General features: G+C 51.0%; 1 protein-coding gene across 7 annotated transcripts in view; it reads right to left on the minus strand.

Annotated features, from left to right (window-relative positions):
* The window catches only part of AP1B1 (adaptor related protein complex 1 subunit beta 1), a 54661-nt gene that overhangs the window by 14572 nt on the left and 21786 nt on the right, over positions 1 to 18303 (minus strand). For 6 of the 7 annotated variants that reach the window (XM_073886837.1, XM_073886836.1, XM_025858091.2 and 3 more), the window contains exons 3-11: positions 17070 to 17175; positions 14526 to 14661; positions 13511 to 13756; positions 11929 to 12119; positions 10891 to 11112; positions 8015 to 8135; positions 7431 to 7526; positions 6037 to 6152; positions 5521 to 5686 (exon numbers count right to left, since the gene is read on the minus strand). In XM_073886837.1, coding sequence (XP_073742938.1) covers positions 5521 to 5686; positions 6037 to 6152; positions 7431 to 7526; positions 8015 to 8135; positions 10891 to 11112; positions 11929 to 12119; positions 13511 to 13756; positions 14526 to 14661; positions 17070 to 17175 — 1400 coding nt within the window. The remainder of the gene's footprint in view (positions 1 to 5520; positions 5687 to 6036; positions 6153 to 7430; positions 7527 to 8014; positions 8136 to 10890; positions 11113 to 11928; positions 12120 to 13510; positions 13757 to 14525; positions 14662 to 17069; positions 17176 to 18303) is intronic. The other variant, XM_073886838.1, reaches the window with a different exon arrangement.

Consider the following 18303-nt stretch of genomic DNA (forward strand, 5'->3'; position numbering starts at 1 on the left):
TACCACTCAGGAAGGAGCTGGCCACGACTATTTGGCAACCCTACCCTAGGGTCCCAGAAATCTGTCAGGGCACCCAGCCTCACAATGCCTTAAGGATTTCGCAGCTTAAGAAGGCAACTTGTGTAGCTGGTGTGCTTCTTAAAAGGACCATCTGTCAACAAGCGGAGATGGTACCAGCGACGGACTGGGCCGGGAGGGCCCACAGAGTCAGCCAGTCATTGAGGAGCAGGGCTTCTACCAGAAGGTGGGAACCACTCCTGCCCAGTCCTCTCTCAGCCCCCGTCTCTCACCCTGCTGCTGCTGCCTTCACCTGATCATGTGCCCGGCTGCCCTCAGCCTGGCCAACATCTTCTCACCCCTCGGAGCTCATGCTGTCCCCAGCACCCCCACACTTCTGCAGCCTCCTGGACCCCCTCCTCAGCACTGCCCCACAGTATTAGAAATGCTTTCCAGTCACCAGCCTGTCCTGTGAAGACAGCCCTCTGAGGGCAGAGATCATGCCTGTCACATCTGTATCCCTGGTTATAGCTCTATTGAGTGTCCAGTGCAGGCACTTGCTAATTGAAAAAACATCTCTGAAAGAACAGTTCTATGCACATAGCCCTTCCTTAGCCACATCTCACTTCTGCCAGTCCTGGGACAAGAGGGCAGCCTGAGGCTCCTGAGCCCGGGCTGTGCCAGGGACAGGCCTGTGGCAGGAGGGAGGGAACCGGGCGTGGTCGGCAGGATGAAGGCACAGAGAGTGGGCTGATAGCAGGAGGCAGGATGGAGGAGATGTGGTCTGCTTCTGGAATCAAGCAATCCAGAGTCCTGGTCATTCAGTTACATGTGGGCCAACAACAGAGGAGCAGTGGGCTGGCTACTGTCAGGGTAGGGGGCAGCCCAGGGACTGGTTTCTAGAACCTGGCTACAGCCCCTGGCCAGGCAGTCCAGGGGAAGCTATTTCTCCTCATTTGGTGCAGAGATGGGTGGCCTGCTTCAGGAGGTTCTTGTGAGCTCACAAAATCACAATTTATGACCGCTGACTTTGAAGCCAGAGTTACATCACACCTCATTTGAACGTGACTCTGGACAAATCATACAACTTCTCTGAGTCCACTTCCTCATCTATAATGTCAGTATAAATACCTCACAGGTTTAATGGAATCCATGAGACAAGAAATGTAAAGAACCTATCGTGTATTCTGCTCAACACACGACACCTGTCACCATGGCCATCAATATCACCATAGCCAGCACACAGGGATTCTTTACTGAGTCCTCCTCAATCCAGGTCAGCTGGCTGCCTGGCATCATTCATTACTGTCGGGTTTGCTCTACCGCCTAGGAACTTGGGCCACCAGCCCGAGTCCTCCCACCCCTCACCAACACACTGACACCCCGCATGTTAGCCTGCACGTTCAAGGCAACCCTCCTGCAATGATGCCACTGCCCCTGCCATCCAGACGGGCGAGACGCAGGCTGGACTGACACACCACCCTAGGCAAGAGTTTCTGAGCTCCCTGTCCATGGTTGGAGAGGCCTAGGAGCCCAGGACAAGGGGACTCAAAGAGACAATCTATAAAGTTTGTTCCCTGGGGCGCCTGTGTGGCTCAGTTGGTTGAATGTACAACTTTTTTTTTTTTTTAAGATTTTATTTATTTACTTGACAGAGACAGCGAGAGCAGGAACACAAGCAGGAAAAGTGGGAGAGGGAGAAGCAGGCTTCCCGCCGAGCAGGGAGCCTGATGTGGGACTCGATCCCAGGACTCTGGGATCATGACCTGAGCCGAAGGCAGCCGCTTAACGACTGAGCCACCCAGGCGCCCGAATGTACAACTCTTGATCTCGGCTCAGGTCTTGATCTCAGGGTCATAAGTTCAAGCCCCATGTTTGGCTCCACGCTCAATAAATATAATAATAAATAAAATATAAATAAATATAATAAATAAATAAGTTCCCAAACTGCAAGGCACTAAACAAGTATTCTTATAAAAACTTTGAATGATGGGGTGCCTGGGTGGCTCAGCTGGTTAAGCATCTGCCATTGGCTTGGGTCGTGATCCCATTGGGGAGCCTGCTTCTCTCTCTCCCTCTGCTGCTACCCCCGCTTGTGCCCTCTCACGCTGTGTCTCTCTCAAATAAACAACAACAACAACAAACTCTGAATGGTGTTGTGAACCCAGGAGGCACAGGGAGCTGGCCAGTGAATTAAAACCACCATCACCCCAACCAGCAACCGTGTGCAGAGCACTGGAGTGGCCAGTTTATACACATCATCCAATCAGCTTTGCAGCAACCCTGCTCTGGAGACAAAGAAACTGGCTTGGCAAGTTTAACTTGCTCCAGGCCACCCAATGGGGAGGAGCATAGATTAGATTGTTTCTTCAAACCAGGCTCCTGCTCAAGCTTTCCCTTGTCCCACTTCTCTAAGCCTGGGCTCCTCAGCAGGCTTTGCCCAAGGGGGAAGTGGCTACAAAAGTATATGGGCAGAAACACCTCCCAGAGGACATCCTCTGCAGTAAACCCAGGCAGGACCTGATTGCAGGGGCAGAAGGGATCCCAAGCCAGGCTCTGCTTCTCTCAGAGATAAGCAAGTGAGGAGGCTAGTATGGTGAAAGTAAAAGCAGCTCAGGGCAGGCTGACAGTGGACTTGGCAGGTGGCAGTGGGAGTGGGTGATGGTAGGAGTTAGTACTATTATTTTGTGATGGACATCTGTTGTTTTTGCCCATCCAGCATCTAGTCTGTCTTCTGGTAACAGAAATGCTGGCTTTCCTTCAGAGAAGCACCCTCCTCTCTGCCCCACAGAGATTGGGATAGGAGTCTGACAGACCTGGCCAACTGGAATTATAGCAATTAGCTCAAGATAATGCAAAGAGGCCTGGACCGCTGCTGGAACTACCAGAAGGAAGGGAGTTAGGGGAGTCACTGTGCTGTAAGGACATAGCCTGGAACAACTGACCCCACGTAGGCCTACTCTTGGGAGTCTTTCTAAAGGAGAAGCCACCCCAGGGAGACAGACACAGCCCGGATGCCACCATCTAGGTATCCTCACCCAAGCATGCGAGAAGAGAACACGCTCCCAGAACTTACCAGCTACAGGAACCAGCAGGTCCCCTTTGCTGCCTGGACCAATTTACTTTTAAACCACTTCTGATCAACACCAATACTACCATTCATGAATGCTTATCATGGGCTGGGCCCACATTAAGGACATTGCACAAAGCATTCCATTTAACTCTCAGAGCAACAGGGTGAGACAGAGTCTTAGTGTCTAGGCACCAAGCCAGGAAGGGACCGAAGAGGGGTTTGGAGTCTGGGGTCTCTATGCCAAGGCTCATGCTCTGACCCAACAGGTTACACTCCCCAGTTGGGCAGCAAAGACTTCTGAGCTTACAAACACCTTTTAAAAGCCCTCTTGCAGGAGCAGACAGTGCCTGGTTCACAGAAAAGGGAATACAAATGAAAAGACGCTCAACCCCACTCAACAGAAATGCAAACAAAACCAACCAAGGTACACCTTGTTGTTCATCAGATTGGCAAAAACAGTTTGCGAATGTACTAGGTTGGCAAGGAGGTAAGGGGAGGATTATGCCACCTCTGAGACTGGACTCTAAACCAGAACAGTCTCTACACCAAAGGGAATGTGGAACAGCTTGCCACATCTCCAATGCACAGGCCCTTTCACCAGAAAGAATTTATCTCACGATTTACCCCCAGCTATACTTGCAGATGTGCCCTACATAGATTATTCATAGCAGTATTGATTAAAAGAGGAGAAGACTGACACCTACATATCCATCAGGGGAGGCTGGTTAAATAAACATGGAACTACGCAGCCGTAAAGAGTCCCATCAGTTAGTAATAGCAGCACCTTCAGATACATTTTTAAGGGAAAAAGGCAAGGTGCTGTACAATTTGAATGTGTATAGCATGCTACCAGTAGTGTTTATTTTTAAGTAATCACTACACTTAACGTTGGGCTCAAACTCACAGCCCCGAGATCAGAAGTCACATGTATAGCCACATGCTCTACCGACAGAGCCAGCCAGGCACGCCACAGTATGAGAGGTGGGGGCCTGGGTGGCTCAGTCAGTTAAACATCCCATTCTTGATCTCAGCTCAGCTCTTGATCTCAGGGTCACGAGTTCAAGCCCCACGTTGGGCTCCATGCTGCCTGAGGAGACTACTTAAAAAAAATAAATAAATAGAGGCAACATATATACAGTGGTGGATCCTCATGATCTGCAAAGCCTGTATTTTGAATTTGCCTATTCCCTAAAATGTACTTGAAACCCCAAAATCAATGTTTGGGGAGCTTTCATGATCTTTCACAATGAAGTGCAGAGCAATGAAAAGTTCAAGTTGCCTGAGGTACACACTCCCAGCTGAGGTCAAGGAGGTGATGCTCTGCCTTGTTGCTTCTGCTCTCATACCACAAATAAATGTCCTTTTCACAATCTATTTACTTCCACATCTTTCCCATTTTGCTTTTTGTTGGTGATTCACTGTTTAAAATGGCCCCCACCCCAAGGGTCACACTGAAGTGCTGTCTAGTGTTCTGACGCACGAGGAGGCCGATGTGCCTTATGGAGAAAATATATGTGTTAGAGAAGCTTTGTGCAGGCCTGAATTATAGCGCTGGTGGCCATGAGTTCAACGTGAATGAATCAACGACATATATTAAATAAGGTGTCCCTAAACAGAAACACACAAAAAAACAAGATTATGTATTGATTGACAAAAATGTTGTGATCAGAGGCTCGTAGGAACAATGGTCCAGTACTCGCTAATTCAGTGTTTGCAGTGACTTTATTTTTTTTTTTAAAGATTTTATTTATTTATTTGAGAGAGAGAATGAGATAGAGAGCATGAGAGGGGAGAGGGTCAGAGGGAGAAGCAGACTCCCTGCTGAGCAGGGAGCCCGAGGCGGGACTCGATCCCGGGACTCCAGGATCATGACCTGAGCCGAAGGCAGTCGCTTAACCAACTGAGCCACCCAGGCGCCCTGCAGTGACTTTATAGAACATAATTATCACAAATAATGAGAACCAACTATATACATGTATGTTTACTTGCACGTAGGGGTGTGTATTCCTTATACTTTCTCTGGAAAGACAAGAAACCAATAAATGACACTGATGATCCCCGTGAGCAGAACTGGGTCGCCAGGAGAGTGGTAGGAAGAAGACTTTTCACCATATATCTGTTCATATTTTTTCAATGTTGAAGCAAGTCAATTATTACTTATCCAAAGATAAATATGAAATTAAAGCCCCAAATTTCTGCCTGCCTTCAGTGTCCACCATCACAGACTCCCCACAGTCCCCTGTAGGTAATGCAGGGTGAGAGGAAAAGGGGCCACCCCTGTGAGCCCCACCTCACTTATCTGTCCACACCGTCTGTGCTGTGTCATGAAGGGCTGGGCCCTCTCAGCCTCTGGCCGAGGGGAGGGTTTCAGGGTGGGATGGACTGCAGTGGTACCAAGCTGCCTGTCATGACCCACACCCTGGCCCAAGTCGCCCCACCTGATGGCTCACCTGGGTGCTCTCATCATGGAAGCCCTCCAGGAAGCTCTCCAGCAGCTCATCAGCGTTGTCAATTCGCTCGGCGTACTCGCCTACAATCCAAATCATGGCAGCCCGGGCCTCAGGCTCATCCAGGGAGTCTAGGTTCTCACACAGTGTGGCAATCACGCTCTCATACCTAAGAGATGAGCACAGGGCCAGCATGTGAGCAATGAAGGAGCCCAGGCAACCCAGAGGAGGCCCAGCAGGGGCCAAGAGAGACAGGAAGGTGCCCCACAAGATCCTGAGAGGGTGGTATGTAATGGGATTTGAGTTTATCTGTTACATTTAAGTGCTTATTTGGTTTGGGGAGTGGAGGAGGGGTGACTCGGGAGAAATAAGAAAAAACAATAGGTTTCTTTTGAGAATGCCACTTGTGGCAGAGAAGTAAGGAAGAAGGGAAAGGCTCCTTGTTGCATTTCCTCCCCCCCACCTGCCTGTCTCCAGCAGAGCCACATCACCCTCACACTGGGAGGGGTGGGCACATACTTGTTGGGGTACTTGCGGAAGATGTCCTTGATGACCACAATGGCTTCCTGGACCACATAGTTGACCTTGGTCTGGATGAGATCGAGCAGCGTACTCACACAGCGCTCTGCAGATTGCTGTGGGAAGAGGAATGTGGGCAAGGCCCTTGCACCCACTTCCAACGGAACCTCTGAAGATCATGCCTTGGCCAAGGGCTCAGTCATGTCTTGCCCCCTTCCTTGCCACAGAGGGAAAACAAGAGAACACTCTCCCCAGAAAACAAGTGGGAAAATGAATACAAAATGACAGCTTGAGGACGGCAGGTACCTAGAGAGACAGAATTAGACTGAGAAGGCCAGTAGGGCTCCTGAGAGTGGGGCGGGTATCTGAAGTGCTTCCAGGCCAAGCCTTGAGGGCAGTGACTATGCATCAGCCTGACACTACCTCACTTCTACTTGTTTCCAAAATGGGCCCCTATGACCAAAAACAGAAAAAGTCTCTACTTGAACCACCCCCCGCCCCTTATTCCAATATGCTGCACTAATGCCCTTATGGGAGAGATTCTCAGGATGCCATCATAAGCACCAAGGGGAAAATGCCTCAAGGGGCTGGGCTGGGGTGACCAGCTGTCCGAGGATCTCCCAGTCCCCAGTGGACTAACTTAAAGAAAGTCAGCTCGGGGCGCCTGGGTGGCTCAGTCGTTAAGCGTCTGCCTTCGGCTCGGGTCATGATCCCAGGGTCCTGGGATCGAGCCCCGCATCGGGCTCCCTGCTCCGCGGGGAGTCTGCTTCTCCCTCTCCCACTCCCCCTGCTTGTGTTCCCTCTCTCGCTATCTCTCTGTCAAATAAAAAAATAAAACCTTTAAAAAAAAAAAGTGCATGAGATCTCAGCTCAAAAAAAAAAGAAAGTCAGCTCAGTGGTCAAGGAACATCACCATAGGCAGAGAACAGGAGGGATGAAATGCCAGGACACAGGGGCTGGAGAGTCCTTGGGAGCCTGGAGAAAAGGGCATGTGGATAATTGAATCATGATTATTGCTAATTTGTTCAGCAGGCAGAGAACCCTGCTCCAAAATCCCATGAAGTGAAAGCTAAGTCTACCAGGGCCATCACCAGCTGGGGCTGCCCCACCATCTTAGCTAATGCTGTGGGAGAACCCATGGTTACAGATGGGTTTGTTTCATCTGCAACAACCCGCCCCACTCTCAGGAGCCCTACTGGCCTAAAGGTGATCAGAGAGAGGAGGAGGAGCCCAAGCAGATCTGCACAATGGGTGCCTTGGGGCCTCCAGTGGTGACCCTCGGGCCTTCCTGGACCAGGAGTAGCTGGCAGGTTCTGCTAGAATCAGACTGGTTTCCTGGTTTCAGCTTCCTTTCCCTTCCTCTCCCCCTACAGAGGACAGTCCCAGAGCCTCACCTCCACCTTGATGGCACAGCGCCCAATGGCTCGCACAGCCTTCCGTACAAAGTCCACATCCACCTCTGTTGCATACTCTTTCAACTCTGCCAGGACCTGTGGCCCAAACAGAGAAGATGGGGTTGGTGGGGTGGGAGTGGGGGGGTGGGATCTGCCAGGGCAACCAACATGCCTGGACAATGGGTATGCACAGACCCCTAGAAGGATGGGATTCTGCCTCCTGCTCGATGAAGAAGGGCCAAGGGAAGGACACAGCTATCAGGTGCCCCAAGAAGAAAGCAGGGAAGAACTAGTTGCCAGGACCGGACAACCCTTGTTTAGGCTGAGCTGGCTAACACAGCCACCTAACTACCACTTTTCAATGAATGGATAATAAGTAATAGTAGGGAGAACGAATGCTTTAATCACAAAAATATCAGTTAAGATTTGTTTAGTGCTTGCTTACAGAGCCCTGTGCTAAAGCACTCTTTGTGAGATGAACAGTTGCCGGTGAGACTAGGCAGCCCGCTCAGAGACCACAGTTCGGTGGTGGTGTTGCTGTCCAACACCAAAGCCCATGCCCCGGGCCATAGCCCTCTGCTGACCTGGGCGATGTTGGCCTGGGAGGCCAGGCGGATCATGATGTCCAGCTTCTCCAGCTTCACGTAGATGGGGTCATTGTATTTCACAAAGAAGACCTTCATTTCATGCTTCAGGATCTCAGGCCTGGTGGCAAGATAGGATTGTTCAAACAGCAAAAAGCAAGGCATAAGCTCTGTGAGAAAACCCCTTCCATGTTTACTGGGACATTTCTGGGGCCTAAGGTAGATCCTGACATCCGTGAAGGCAGTCACTGCCACAGCTGCATGTTCCTGGGAGAGGGTCCATTGACTGGTCTGCGCCCAGGTTCTGACTGGCCATTGTATGTCCAACCATATCCCAAGACGGGAAGAGGGAATATGAGTAAGAGAGAGTTCATATTCGAGAGGTAGCAGGCAGCAGGCGACGGCCATGGGAATCTGACCTCCATGCCAATCCCAGCTTGTGATCTCAAGCCTCTGCTTCCTCACTCATGAAATCAGAATGACACCATGTAGGAAGTGTTAGCACTGCAGGCCTCAGTCTCCAGTCTTAGAAAGGCCTGATGTCTGGGAACTCTTGTTTTTGGAAGTGTTCCACTGTTGCCTAAATAATAAAGGTGGCTAACTGTGCCTAGACTGTTTGTACAAACCATATGATTTATGCTGAGTATCTGCTTTCCTTCTGGGAGTCTGAGATTTTGGTAGGTGACTATGTGATCAGCCCCCCATAAAAACCCAGGGTGCTGAGTCTCCAATAGGCATCCCTGGGCAGAAAAACTATACATATGCTGTTGCATCTTGCTACTGGGGGACGAATGTGCTATGTGTGACCCCCTTCATGGGAAGGAAGGACCATAAGGAAGCCTGTACATGGATTCCTCCAGACTCCACCTGGGTATCCTTGCTATGTCCATACTAAATCTAAGCCATGAAAACAAGTATATGCTGACTCCCACGAGTCCTTCTAGTGAATCTCTGAACGTGGGGGTCGTCCCGGGACCCTGACAGATGCCTATATCACAGCACTGTTGTGAGAGTTAGACGGGAACCATCTAGCATGATCGATGCCTGCCTCAGAGAAGGCACCTGCTACGCGGGAGCTGTCAGTCACCAGTGTTGCTGCTCCTCCCTCAACTGGTACCACCCACCTCGTTTCTCTTAGGATGAGGAAACCTGTAGGTGGAGGGGCTTGCACTAGGTCACACATCTAGTGCTAATAAGGGTGGAATCGAGAGTCACCACCCTCAACTCCTACTTCTCTGCCCTTTCCAGAACCGAAGGAAGGAAGGAGAAAGAATGAGGACAGACGGTGAGGAGGGGAGAAGACACAGCAGAGAGAAAGGAGGGACCCTACCCAGGCAGTACTCAGTGCTGCTGTGCAAGCTGCAGGGAGGTCCTGGCAAAGCAAAGAGACTTTGTTGTGCCTGGTGGGGGAGACAGGGTCCCAAGCTGGGGCGGGGGACATGGTTTCTGCAATCAGGACCTGGCAAAAACTGCCCAACCACATGGGGACTGGACCAGATGGTGCTTGCGCAACACGGTCGACTTCTTAAGAGATTTGCCATGTTAAATATAGCACAGGGAGCCCTTCATGCTGATAGGGATCTACAGGTCACTACACCTCGCTAAATCCCACACCGCAATGAATCCCTAGTCTCATGGCTTTGTTTAGGCACCCAAAAAGCTTTCCCAAATTTGCCTCCCAAACCTTCTCAACTGCTACGATTCCACTGATATCTCTGGGTCCCCAAGAGCGTCCTAAGAACCAGAGTGATGCTACAAGGACAGGAAGAAGTGCTGTCTTCCAAGAAAGAATGTCCACAAGAGGCCCTTATTCTCTGTGCCCAGCAAAGGGGCTGCTGTAATATATGGACGCTCATGAGTTAGTTGCTGAGTGAGCCATTTGACCAAATAGGCTGGGAGGAGAACTCCGGAGGCCAGGCCCATTCTGTTTTCTGGATTGTTCCAGAGAACCCCTCCTATTCTGGGCCCCTCAGGCCGGCACTGCTAACTGTTTTTCAGCTCTACCCATCCTGGGTATCAGGTACCTTCTCTTAGAAGCAGTGGCTTACAGCTGTGGCTGTTCCCATGGGGCCAACAGAAATGGGCTTCTTCCTTTTTTTTTTTTTTTTGAAGTAGGCTCTATGCCCAGTGTGGAGCCCAATGTAGGGCTTGAACTCACGACCCTGAGATCAAGACCTGAGCTGAGATCAAGAGTCAGATGCTTAACTGATTGAGCCACTCAGGCACCGCCAGATATGGGCATCTGAGTGACTCTCGCATACCCCTCCTCAGACCCAAGGCCAATGCAAAGTCCACAGTACCTCACCACTCTGGGGTCCTCTAAAGTCAGAAAATTTGGCTAATGCTATAGACTCTGATCCCAGCAAAAATACACACACAGAATCTTACACACTGTTTGAGGGGGGTTCTGTGGACTGTGGAGCCATCCACTGTTTGTGGTTAAGAAGCATCATGCTGGTGCTCGCTTCGGCACCACAGATACTAAAAAAGAAGCATCATGCTGGTCTTGACCTGATCTGCTACCTCATTAGGCTAAGCCAGGGTTTCTCACCCTCAGCACTACTGACAGTTTGGGCTGGATGGTTCTCTGGGGGTGGGGCTGTCCTGCACACTATAGGATGCTGAGCAGCAGCCTTGGCCTCTGCCTATTAGTGCCAGTAGCACCCCCTGAAGTCTGACAACCAAAAACGTGTCCAGACATTTCCAAATGTTCTCTGGGGGACAAAGCTGCCTGTGGTTAAGACTCCTGGGTTAAGCTATTGAGACTTCCTACACAGCAACAGGTCAGTTTCCCTTTAGTGTCCTGTTCCCAGGAGACATCCCTACTCCCCGCCATCCCCAGGCACACACCCTGCACATATGCAGCAGTCGGGTACCTTTTCTGTACGATGAGGTTGATGTTGCGCAGGGCCACGTACTGCAGCTCAGGCTCGGCTGACAGCAGCGTGACCAGGGGCGGGGCCAGCTTCTTCAGCAGCGTGCCATAGTAGTCCAGGTCCTTGGACAACATCTCCATGAACTTCATCAGCACCTTCACAGCAGACAGCACCACAGCAGAGTTGGCGTGGGAGAGCCTGGGGGTGACCCGCTCGCAGATGCTGGGGTCCATTCCAAGGGGGGCAAACAGGAGAGACAGACAAGGGCAACACCCTGGTTTTAGTTACTGAGAGAGCATGTTTCCTGTAGGAGGATCTAGATCCTGCTTCTGGTGCTTGTTAACTGACGCCAACAAGTTAAAATCACTCTGAGTCTCAGTTTCCTCGTCTAGAAAACAGAGATGATGGGGCCATCTTCCCAGGGTTGCCGAGGGCTTACGTGAGTCAATGCACGTAAAGCCCCAAGCATCATGCACGGTAGTTAATAAATACTGGGGAAGTGTCAAGCCCCTCCCTTCCCCCCATGGCAAGGGCATTCAAAAGGGGCAAGATATCATGTTGGTTCCGTCCAAAGGTCAAGGGAGACCCAGCTGGGTGACCTGCATGACTTCATCTACCTTCTTAGCCAGTGTTTCCTTACCTGTAAAATGTGGACAATGACGGGGCAGTTTTCACAGAGGTGCTTCAAGGAGCATCTAATGCATAGGAAGCACTCGGCAGAGCCCCAGCCACCCAGAAAGATCCAATGAATGGTGACTCTGGTGCTATTCACCTCCTTTACTCAGCCCAAGGTGACCAGGGTCTCTGTCAACAACCAGATGCTTGGGGCTTTACGTGCGCTGGCTTCTGTTCTGTCTGTATCATGCTGAGCAGGGAGCTGACTGCCTGGCTCTGGGCTCCCTTGAGGTGTGTGTGAGGATGGTCTGTGGGGCAAGGCCCTGGCAAAGGGCCCAGCAGAGGTCTGAGGCCCAGCTCATGATTGGAGCCCTGAAAGGACCAGGTCCCACTGGGCTGGCAAGCAAAGAGCAGCCTGCTCACCTCTGGGCCTCCCGGTCATCCTTGGGCGTATAGTTGGCCAGGCAGTCCAGGATGAAGATCTGGCCCCACTCGGTGCACTCGTTCAGGGCTGTCAGCAGCTTATTAATGGACTGCGGGTTCAGATCAAGCAGGTTGCTGCTGGGGTGAGACTCAGCGATCTCTGAGAGGGCAGCCACTGCGTTTGCCACCACCTGGTTGAGAGGGTGGAAGGGGCAGAGGCTGGGGGCGTTGCTCGGGCCAAGGGACATTGGGGCTAATCATGCTGGCAGGTCAGAGGTTGAATATCCTGAAAGGAACAGGACCCGATGGACAGGGTCTGAAAATGGAGACCCACTCCGAGCACTCATTCTACTGACTCTCCTATAAGCCAGAAAGAACATTAAGTGCCCCCACCAGTGAAAAAAAAGAGGGAAAAGAAAAGAAAGATCTAGTTCCAAATGCCTGGCAACAGAAAACATTCCTAGCTACCTAACACACAGCCCATGCCTACCAGCTACAACAGCTTCCTTTGGGGAGTGTCAAGTGTGCTTCCTGGAGCTAGAAGATCCTTGCAGCGCTCCTCAGGGCTGCTGGTAACAGATGGGGGCTGGAATCCAGAGGGGTTGCCAGGTGAAGCACTGGGCTCTCAACCCATTTCTACCAGAGCAGCTATTTTTATGTGTGTTCTGCAGGGTTTTCACCTTTTCCCTATAACAGACAGTGCTCCAATGGCCAATCCTGTATTGGCCACTCAGGGTCCATGTGTGATCAGTGTTTCCATAGGACAGAGTGGAAAGGCTGGGCTGAGAGGTCTGTGCATTTCATTTTATTTATTTATTTATTTATTAAGATTTTATTTATTTATTCATGAGAGAGAGAGAGGCAGAGGCAGAGGGAGAAGCAGGTTCCCTGCTGAGCAGGGAGCCCAATGCGGGACTTGATCCCAGGACCCCGGGATCATGACCTGAGCCAAAGGCAGACGCTTAACCATCTGAGCCACCCAGGCACCCAGTGTGAATTCCACTTTAAGTAGGGCTTGTTGAACTGCCCTCCAAACTGCTGCCACACCCCCGTCCTCCCAGCCACCTCCTGGTGCCCTGCCCTCCAGGCCATGCTACTTCAAGGGTGACGCTCTGCAACCCTGCAACCCCAGAGATGTGGGGAAAGGGAAAAGTACCCACATTTAGAGCTCACTGATGATCTCAGTGAGAAGTCAGTGACAATGACAGTGAATGGAAGGGGAAGGAGAGCACTAGTCTTGGCTGCATGCCCACTGTTACCTTCACAGCTTAAGCCTCACAGCACTCCCGCCAGCCACGGATATTTAGATCCATTTTACTGATGAAGAAAAGAGGACTCTGGAAGGTTAGGCAGCCTGCCCAAGGTCACACAGCTCATGTTAGAAAGGGTGCAGAGAAGGGAATCCAGGTCTAACTCCCTCCAAAGTTGGTGCCCGAACCACTGCAGGCACGAGAACAATCAGCCTACCCAGCAAGGCTCTGACTTCCAGGAACTGAGGAGTGCCTGGTGGAGGATGAAGCCAAGGTGTTCCCAAGCAACCCAGGAGGTAGTGGAAGTGGCATGGTGGGTGGCAACAGCTTACCATGGGGTTCGAGTCAGAGATGAGGTCTTTCAGGGTGTCCAGGAAGCCCTGGTCCTCTACCAGCTGGGCATTGATGTCGTGGAGCTTGGCTACACACACAGCCGCTGTTTTGCGCACGTATGGGTCCTCGTCCTTCAGGCACTTCCGGAGTGGCTCACACAGGTACTCTGTGATCTTGTCAACGCGGATGCAGCCCATGGTCCGCACAGCCAGGGCCCGGATCAGGGGATTAGGATCCTCACAGTCCTGAGGGGAACCAGCCATTGGCCGGGAGTAGGGGCAGGCTCAGCAACATCAGACGCTGCTGTGGGATCTCCCACCAACTGTGGCCAACAGCACTAAAAGTAAGTGCCATGTATGGGCATTTAGCATTTGCCAGATGCTGTGCTGAGGCTTTGTGTATTGTTGACTCTGATTCTCACAGCAAACATACAATACTGTTCCCGTTTTACAGGTAAAGCAGCCAAGGCTCGCAGGAAGACTGGGAGCTCACCCAGTCACAGAGCAGAGCCATGATTCAAACCCACATCCATCCAGCACCATAACCCACAGAATCCCTCATGTGCCTGTATCTGAGCACTGTGGGGAGAGGAGAGCTAGGAGGGTTCTAAAGGTACACAGAACTGACACTTCAAGTCTCTGTTTGCTCCTTAATCTAGAAGGAAAACACAAAAAGGGGCAAAGTCTAGAAGGGGAACAGAGAAGCTCTCAGATGCTTGCTGAATCCTGCCCTGGCAAAGGATGTAGGGCAATGGTGTATCCCAGGGGAACATGGGGATCAATATAGGCCTTAGGCTACCTCACACAGAATGAGTTAGCAGGGTCTGTAGCAACTGATTTTCTGAGAGAGTGGGAGCCCTCTGCTGGAGGACTAGGAGGCCCTCAGGCTGGGTGTCAGAGGGACTGGAAAGGAGACTGAGTGTTTTTACTCAGGGCCATAGTGTCCCACCCCGAGATGGAGGGAAGATGGAGCAGTGAACATCTATGCCCTTCCTCCCACCAAGCTTCTACTCACCTTCACAAAGGTGTTGACAGCCATGATGGCCATGTCGGGCTGACTCTTGGCGTAGTTCATCAAATACAAGTACACCAGCTTCTTCAGCTCTAGGTTGTCTGTCTGCATACAGTTCACCACGTCAGGGAAGAGGGCACTGGAAAGTCAAAATGGCATGAGTGTAGGTAAGGCTGAAGAAAGGAAGATTTTTTCAGAGAGCTAATGGGGGGTTTGGGGTGGGGTAGGGGCACAGAGACAGTAGATGGGAGAGAAAGAAAAAAATAACAGGACTTCCAAGTAAAAGGGAGGACATCAGCTATGCTCTGTTACCATGAACACTTATGGGTAGCACTGGAACCCAAAAAGTGACTTGAAAAGCAAAGTCCTCTGTTCTTTTCACAAAGTTCATTCATATAGTAGCTCTACAGCCCATTAGGCCTGGCTCAAACCCAGCTCTGCCTCCTGCTAACTGTATGAAATTGGGAAAATTCCTTCATCCCCCACCCCATGTCTCAGTTTGCTCACCTGCAGGAAAGGTGCAACAAAATCCCATTACACAGGGCCCTTGTGATAATTAAAGAAGACAACATATTTCAGGTATCTGGTCCTTGACATCTAGCAGGTGCAGAATAAATGAAAACAACTATTTTCCTTCCCTGATACTTAACGTCGCCCCCTTATATTTGGGTTGCTGGTTCCAGAAGGCTATAGGGAAGCAGGGATGGGCCATGCTGCTTTCACCACAAGGTGAAAACTAGCCCAGCATGTACAGAACATGCGCTATATGCTGGGCTTGGCACTAAGGGCTTTATATATGTGATCTCAATTAACAGCCCCAAGAAGCCAGTGTGTTATCCCCATTTTACAGAAGATAATACTGAGGCTCATAAATGTCAAATAACCTGGCTGGCTCTAAAACCTGTGCTCATGACTGCTGTTATTCTGGGTGGAGCCCTTCCCAACACGGAACCCCAGAGTCCCAGAGTCCCAAACCCCTTGAGATGTGAAATATGCTCAGAGGTCAATTTTCTCTCCTGGAATCATCGCCTCCCCTCTCAGCTCTCAAGTCTTGTGACTTAGTGGCCGAGAACATGGTAGACTTAAGAGGTCAAAGTGAGCTCCCTGGGCTCCCTTAGGAAGGAACTCAGTTGATGCTGACATTGATGCAGCACCTTGGAAGATGAAGAACCAGGAAGAGGGGGGTGGAGAGGAGAACCCACTGATGGGCCTGTCACATCAGCACAACAAGTTCACTTGAGACAGAAGAACAAAGATGCTTCCTCTGTAAGGAGGTGACAGCAGTGTTCTAGTTGAAGGGGAGAGTGGCTTTGTCCTGGAAGGATGTGACTTGGAAGGAGGCCCAGTTCTCCAGCAGATGCCCAATCCTTTTGCCACTCTGTCTATAGCAGGTCTCTCTGCAGAACTGTTTCTACTGTGGCGCTGTCAGGAGGTCCCTTGCTGAAGTGGCAAGAGGATTGGGCAATCCGTGGAGAAGTCTGGAGAAGTGTGATCCTGACATGCGATCCGGATGAGGAACTGCTCCACATCAGCGCCCAGGCCTGTGAGGCATGGAGCTGGGCAGCATAAGGGCACAGAGGAGAGGTATGGGTGGAAACGCCCTGGATTTGGATTTCAGAAGGGCTGGGCTTGAGTCCTAGTTCTGCTATTAACCACGTGACTGCTGAGCAGTCACTATACCCCTTCTTTATCTGGTTTCCTTAGCAGGAAACACATCATTACCTATAATATGGGAATTTTAAGTATCTGAAGGTTTTCTGCATACTCTCAAATACTGTGCGACTGTTAGGTGGTTGCAGAATCCGGTCCCTGTCCTCAGGGACTTTATGACACAGTGGGCAGGTAAACACAAGTACACATAAGAAAAGGACAGTCTAGAATTAGTGCCGGGTGACAGGAACACAGAGCAAATTCTGCATATTCAGGCCAGTGGGCTGGGGTGACGAGGGAGGGCAACAGGGAGACCTTGAATGGGTTGTTGATGGGAAACAAGCTGGTAAATGGAAAAGGGACACTCTACACAGGGGAAAAGCACGAGCAAAGGTGAGGCAGCAATGCTACGTATGATCTGCTCTGGAAATCAGATGCAAACCAGAGGCTGCAAAGTGGCAACAAATCCGATAAACCCCATCTGCAGGCACATGTTAGTGTCACTGCAGTGTTTGTTTAGTATCATCTGGCAATCTAAACAAATAAGGAGATTTAAAATGAATAATTTAGATTTCTTATTCTTTTAAAAAGCCAGGCCCGCCCACGCTGGGTTCATTTTCCCCAGCTGGCAGCAATCCTCTGGAATTCCTGCAGGGTCCCTGCCACATCCACTTCATAGCTTGTTACCTTTTTGACTTTGCCCACCTCCCTCACCGTGCGGCCGCCCGACCCTGGTAGCATCGGACCCAGGACCCCTCTGTACCAGAAACCTTCTGTTTGGAAAGGGGGTTCATGAAGGGAGCCACGGGTCCCCAGAGATACCGTCAAGGAGCCATCTGAACTATACCCGAGCTATGGAGCCCCGCTCTAGCTGCCACCCGGCCTACGCCTGCACACCTGACATCTTTGCCCACGGTCATTGACGCAATCACTTTCTTTACCGCCTCCTTCTTCTTCTCCTTCTTGTCACTGTTGAGCTCTGCCTTCAGCTCGAAGATCTCCCCTAAAAAAGGAGGCAGGCATGAGTGATCCACGCCCACCCTGCCAGGGGGCCACTCCCAGTCCCCAAATTCCAAAAGAATGGGAGGCGAGAGGCAGGTAAGAGGCTCTGTGCTGCCAGCGGAGGGCGGCTTTAGGACCTTGGCCTCAGTGACAGAGGTAGCAGAGAGGGACAGATCTGAGGAGGGCAGCTTGGAGGCCGTGCTGGACTGAGCAGAGGGAACTGCGGAGGCTACCAAGGTTCTGAGGGAGACAAGAAGTGTGAGGACAGGTCCTGCTCAGCCAGACAGTTAAAAACATTCAGAGGAAAGCAAAATTCTCCTCAGCTACCACCCTCACCCAAAGCCCTCAAGGCGGCGTGTGATGGAATCTGGGACTAAAGATCTGAGGGGAGAGGGTAGGATTTGCTCGATTCCCACACTTGGCTTTTCCTGTTTTCCTAGAACCTCCAGTTAAAACAGTGCACTCAGGGTTTCACTTCCTGAGCCACAAGTGGTTGCTCAGCTCTGAAAATGGGAATTCAGCTGCCCCATGAGGGCTCGAGCGCATAATATGCTGTTCTTAAGAACTTGATGATCTGGAAAAAACAAATGAGGAAATAGGGTTGTTCAGGGCCCAGATAACCCCAATGACAGGTTACAAAGGCAGACTTTGGAATCAGCCAGGCCTCCCGCCCTCAAAACAGCAGCCACCAGGATTTCCTGAGCCCTTCTCTCAGGCAGGCGCCACACTTTTCCCCTTTTCTCATTTCATCCTCATGACAACTCTGCATTTCCCCCCATTTTACGGATGAGCAAATGGAGGCTGTGACTGGCCCAAGAACACACCTCTAGTAGCAGGTAGGGCCAAGATTCAAAATCGCATCTGCCAGCTCCAAAGCCCATATGCTTGGGCCAACCAAGGATATCACTTTGCTTCTCTGAACCTGTTTCCTTGTCTAATCTCTCTGCTTTGACTGGGGCAGTGGATTCCCTCATTTAACATTCAGATGTAAAATGCTCATCTCAGCGCCTGGCACTCAGTGGCCTGCATTAAAGGTGACTGCTATTGTTATTTGCCATGTGACCCTTGGCTTGGCTTCCTCTTGAAATTCGAGTCCTGAGCTTCCCTCTCAAGTTACTTGGGGGTGGGA

Source organism: Callorhinus ursinus, unplaced genomic scaffold (assembly GCF_003265705.2).
Source record: "Callorhinus ursinus isolate GAN/ISIS: 27379988/994484 unplaced genomic scaffold, GSC_fseal_2.0 scaffold72, whole genome shotgun sequence".
NCBI classification, from domain to species: Eukaryota; Metazoa; Chordata; class Mammalia; order Carnivora; family Otariidae; genus Callorhinus; species Callorhinus ursinus.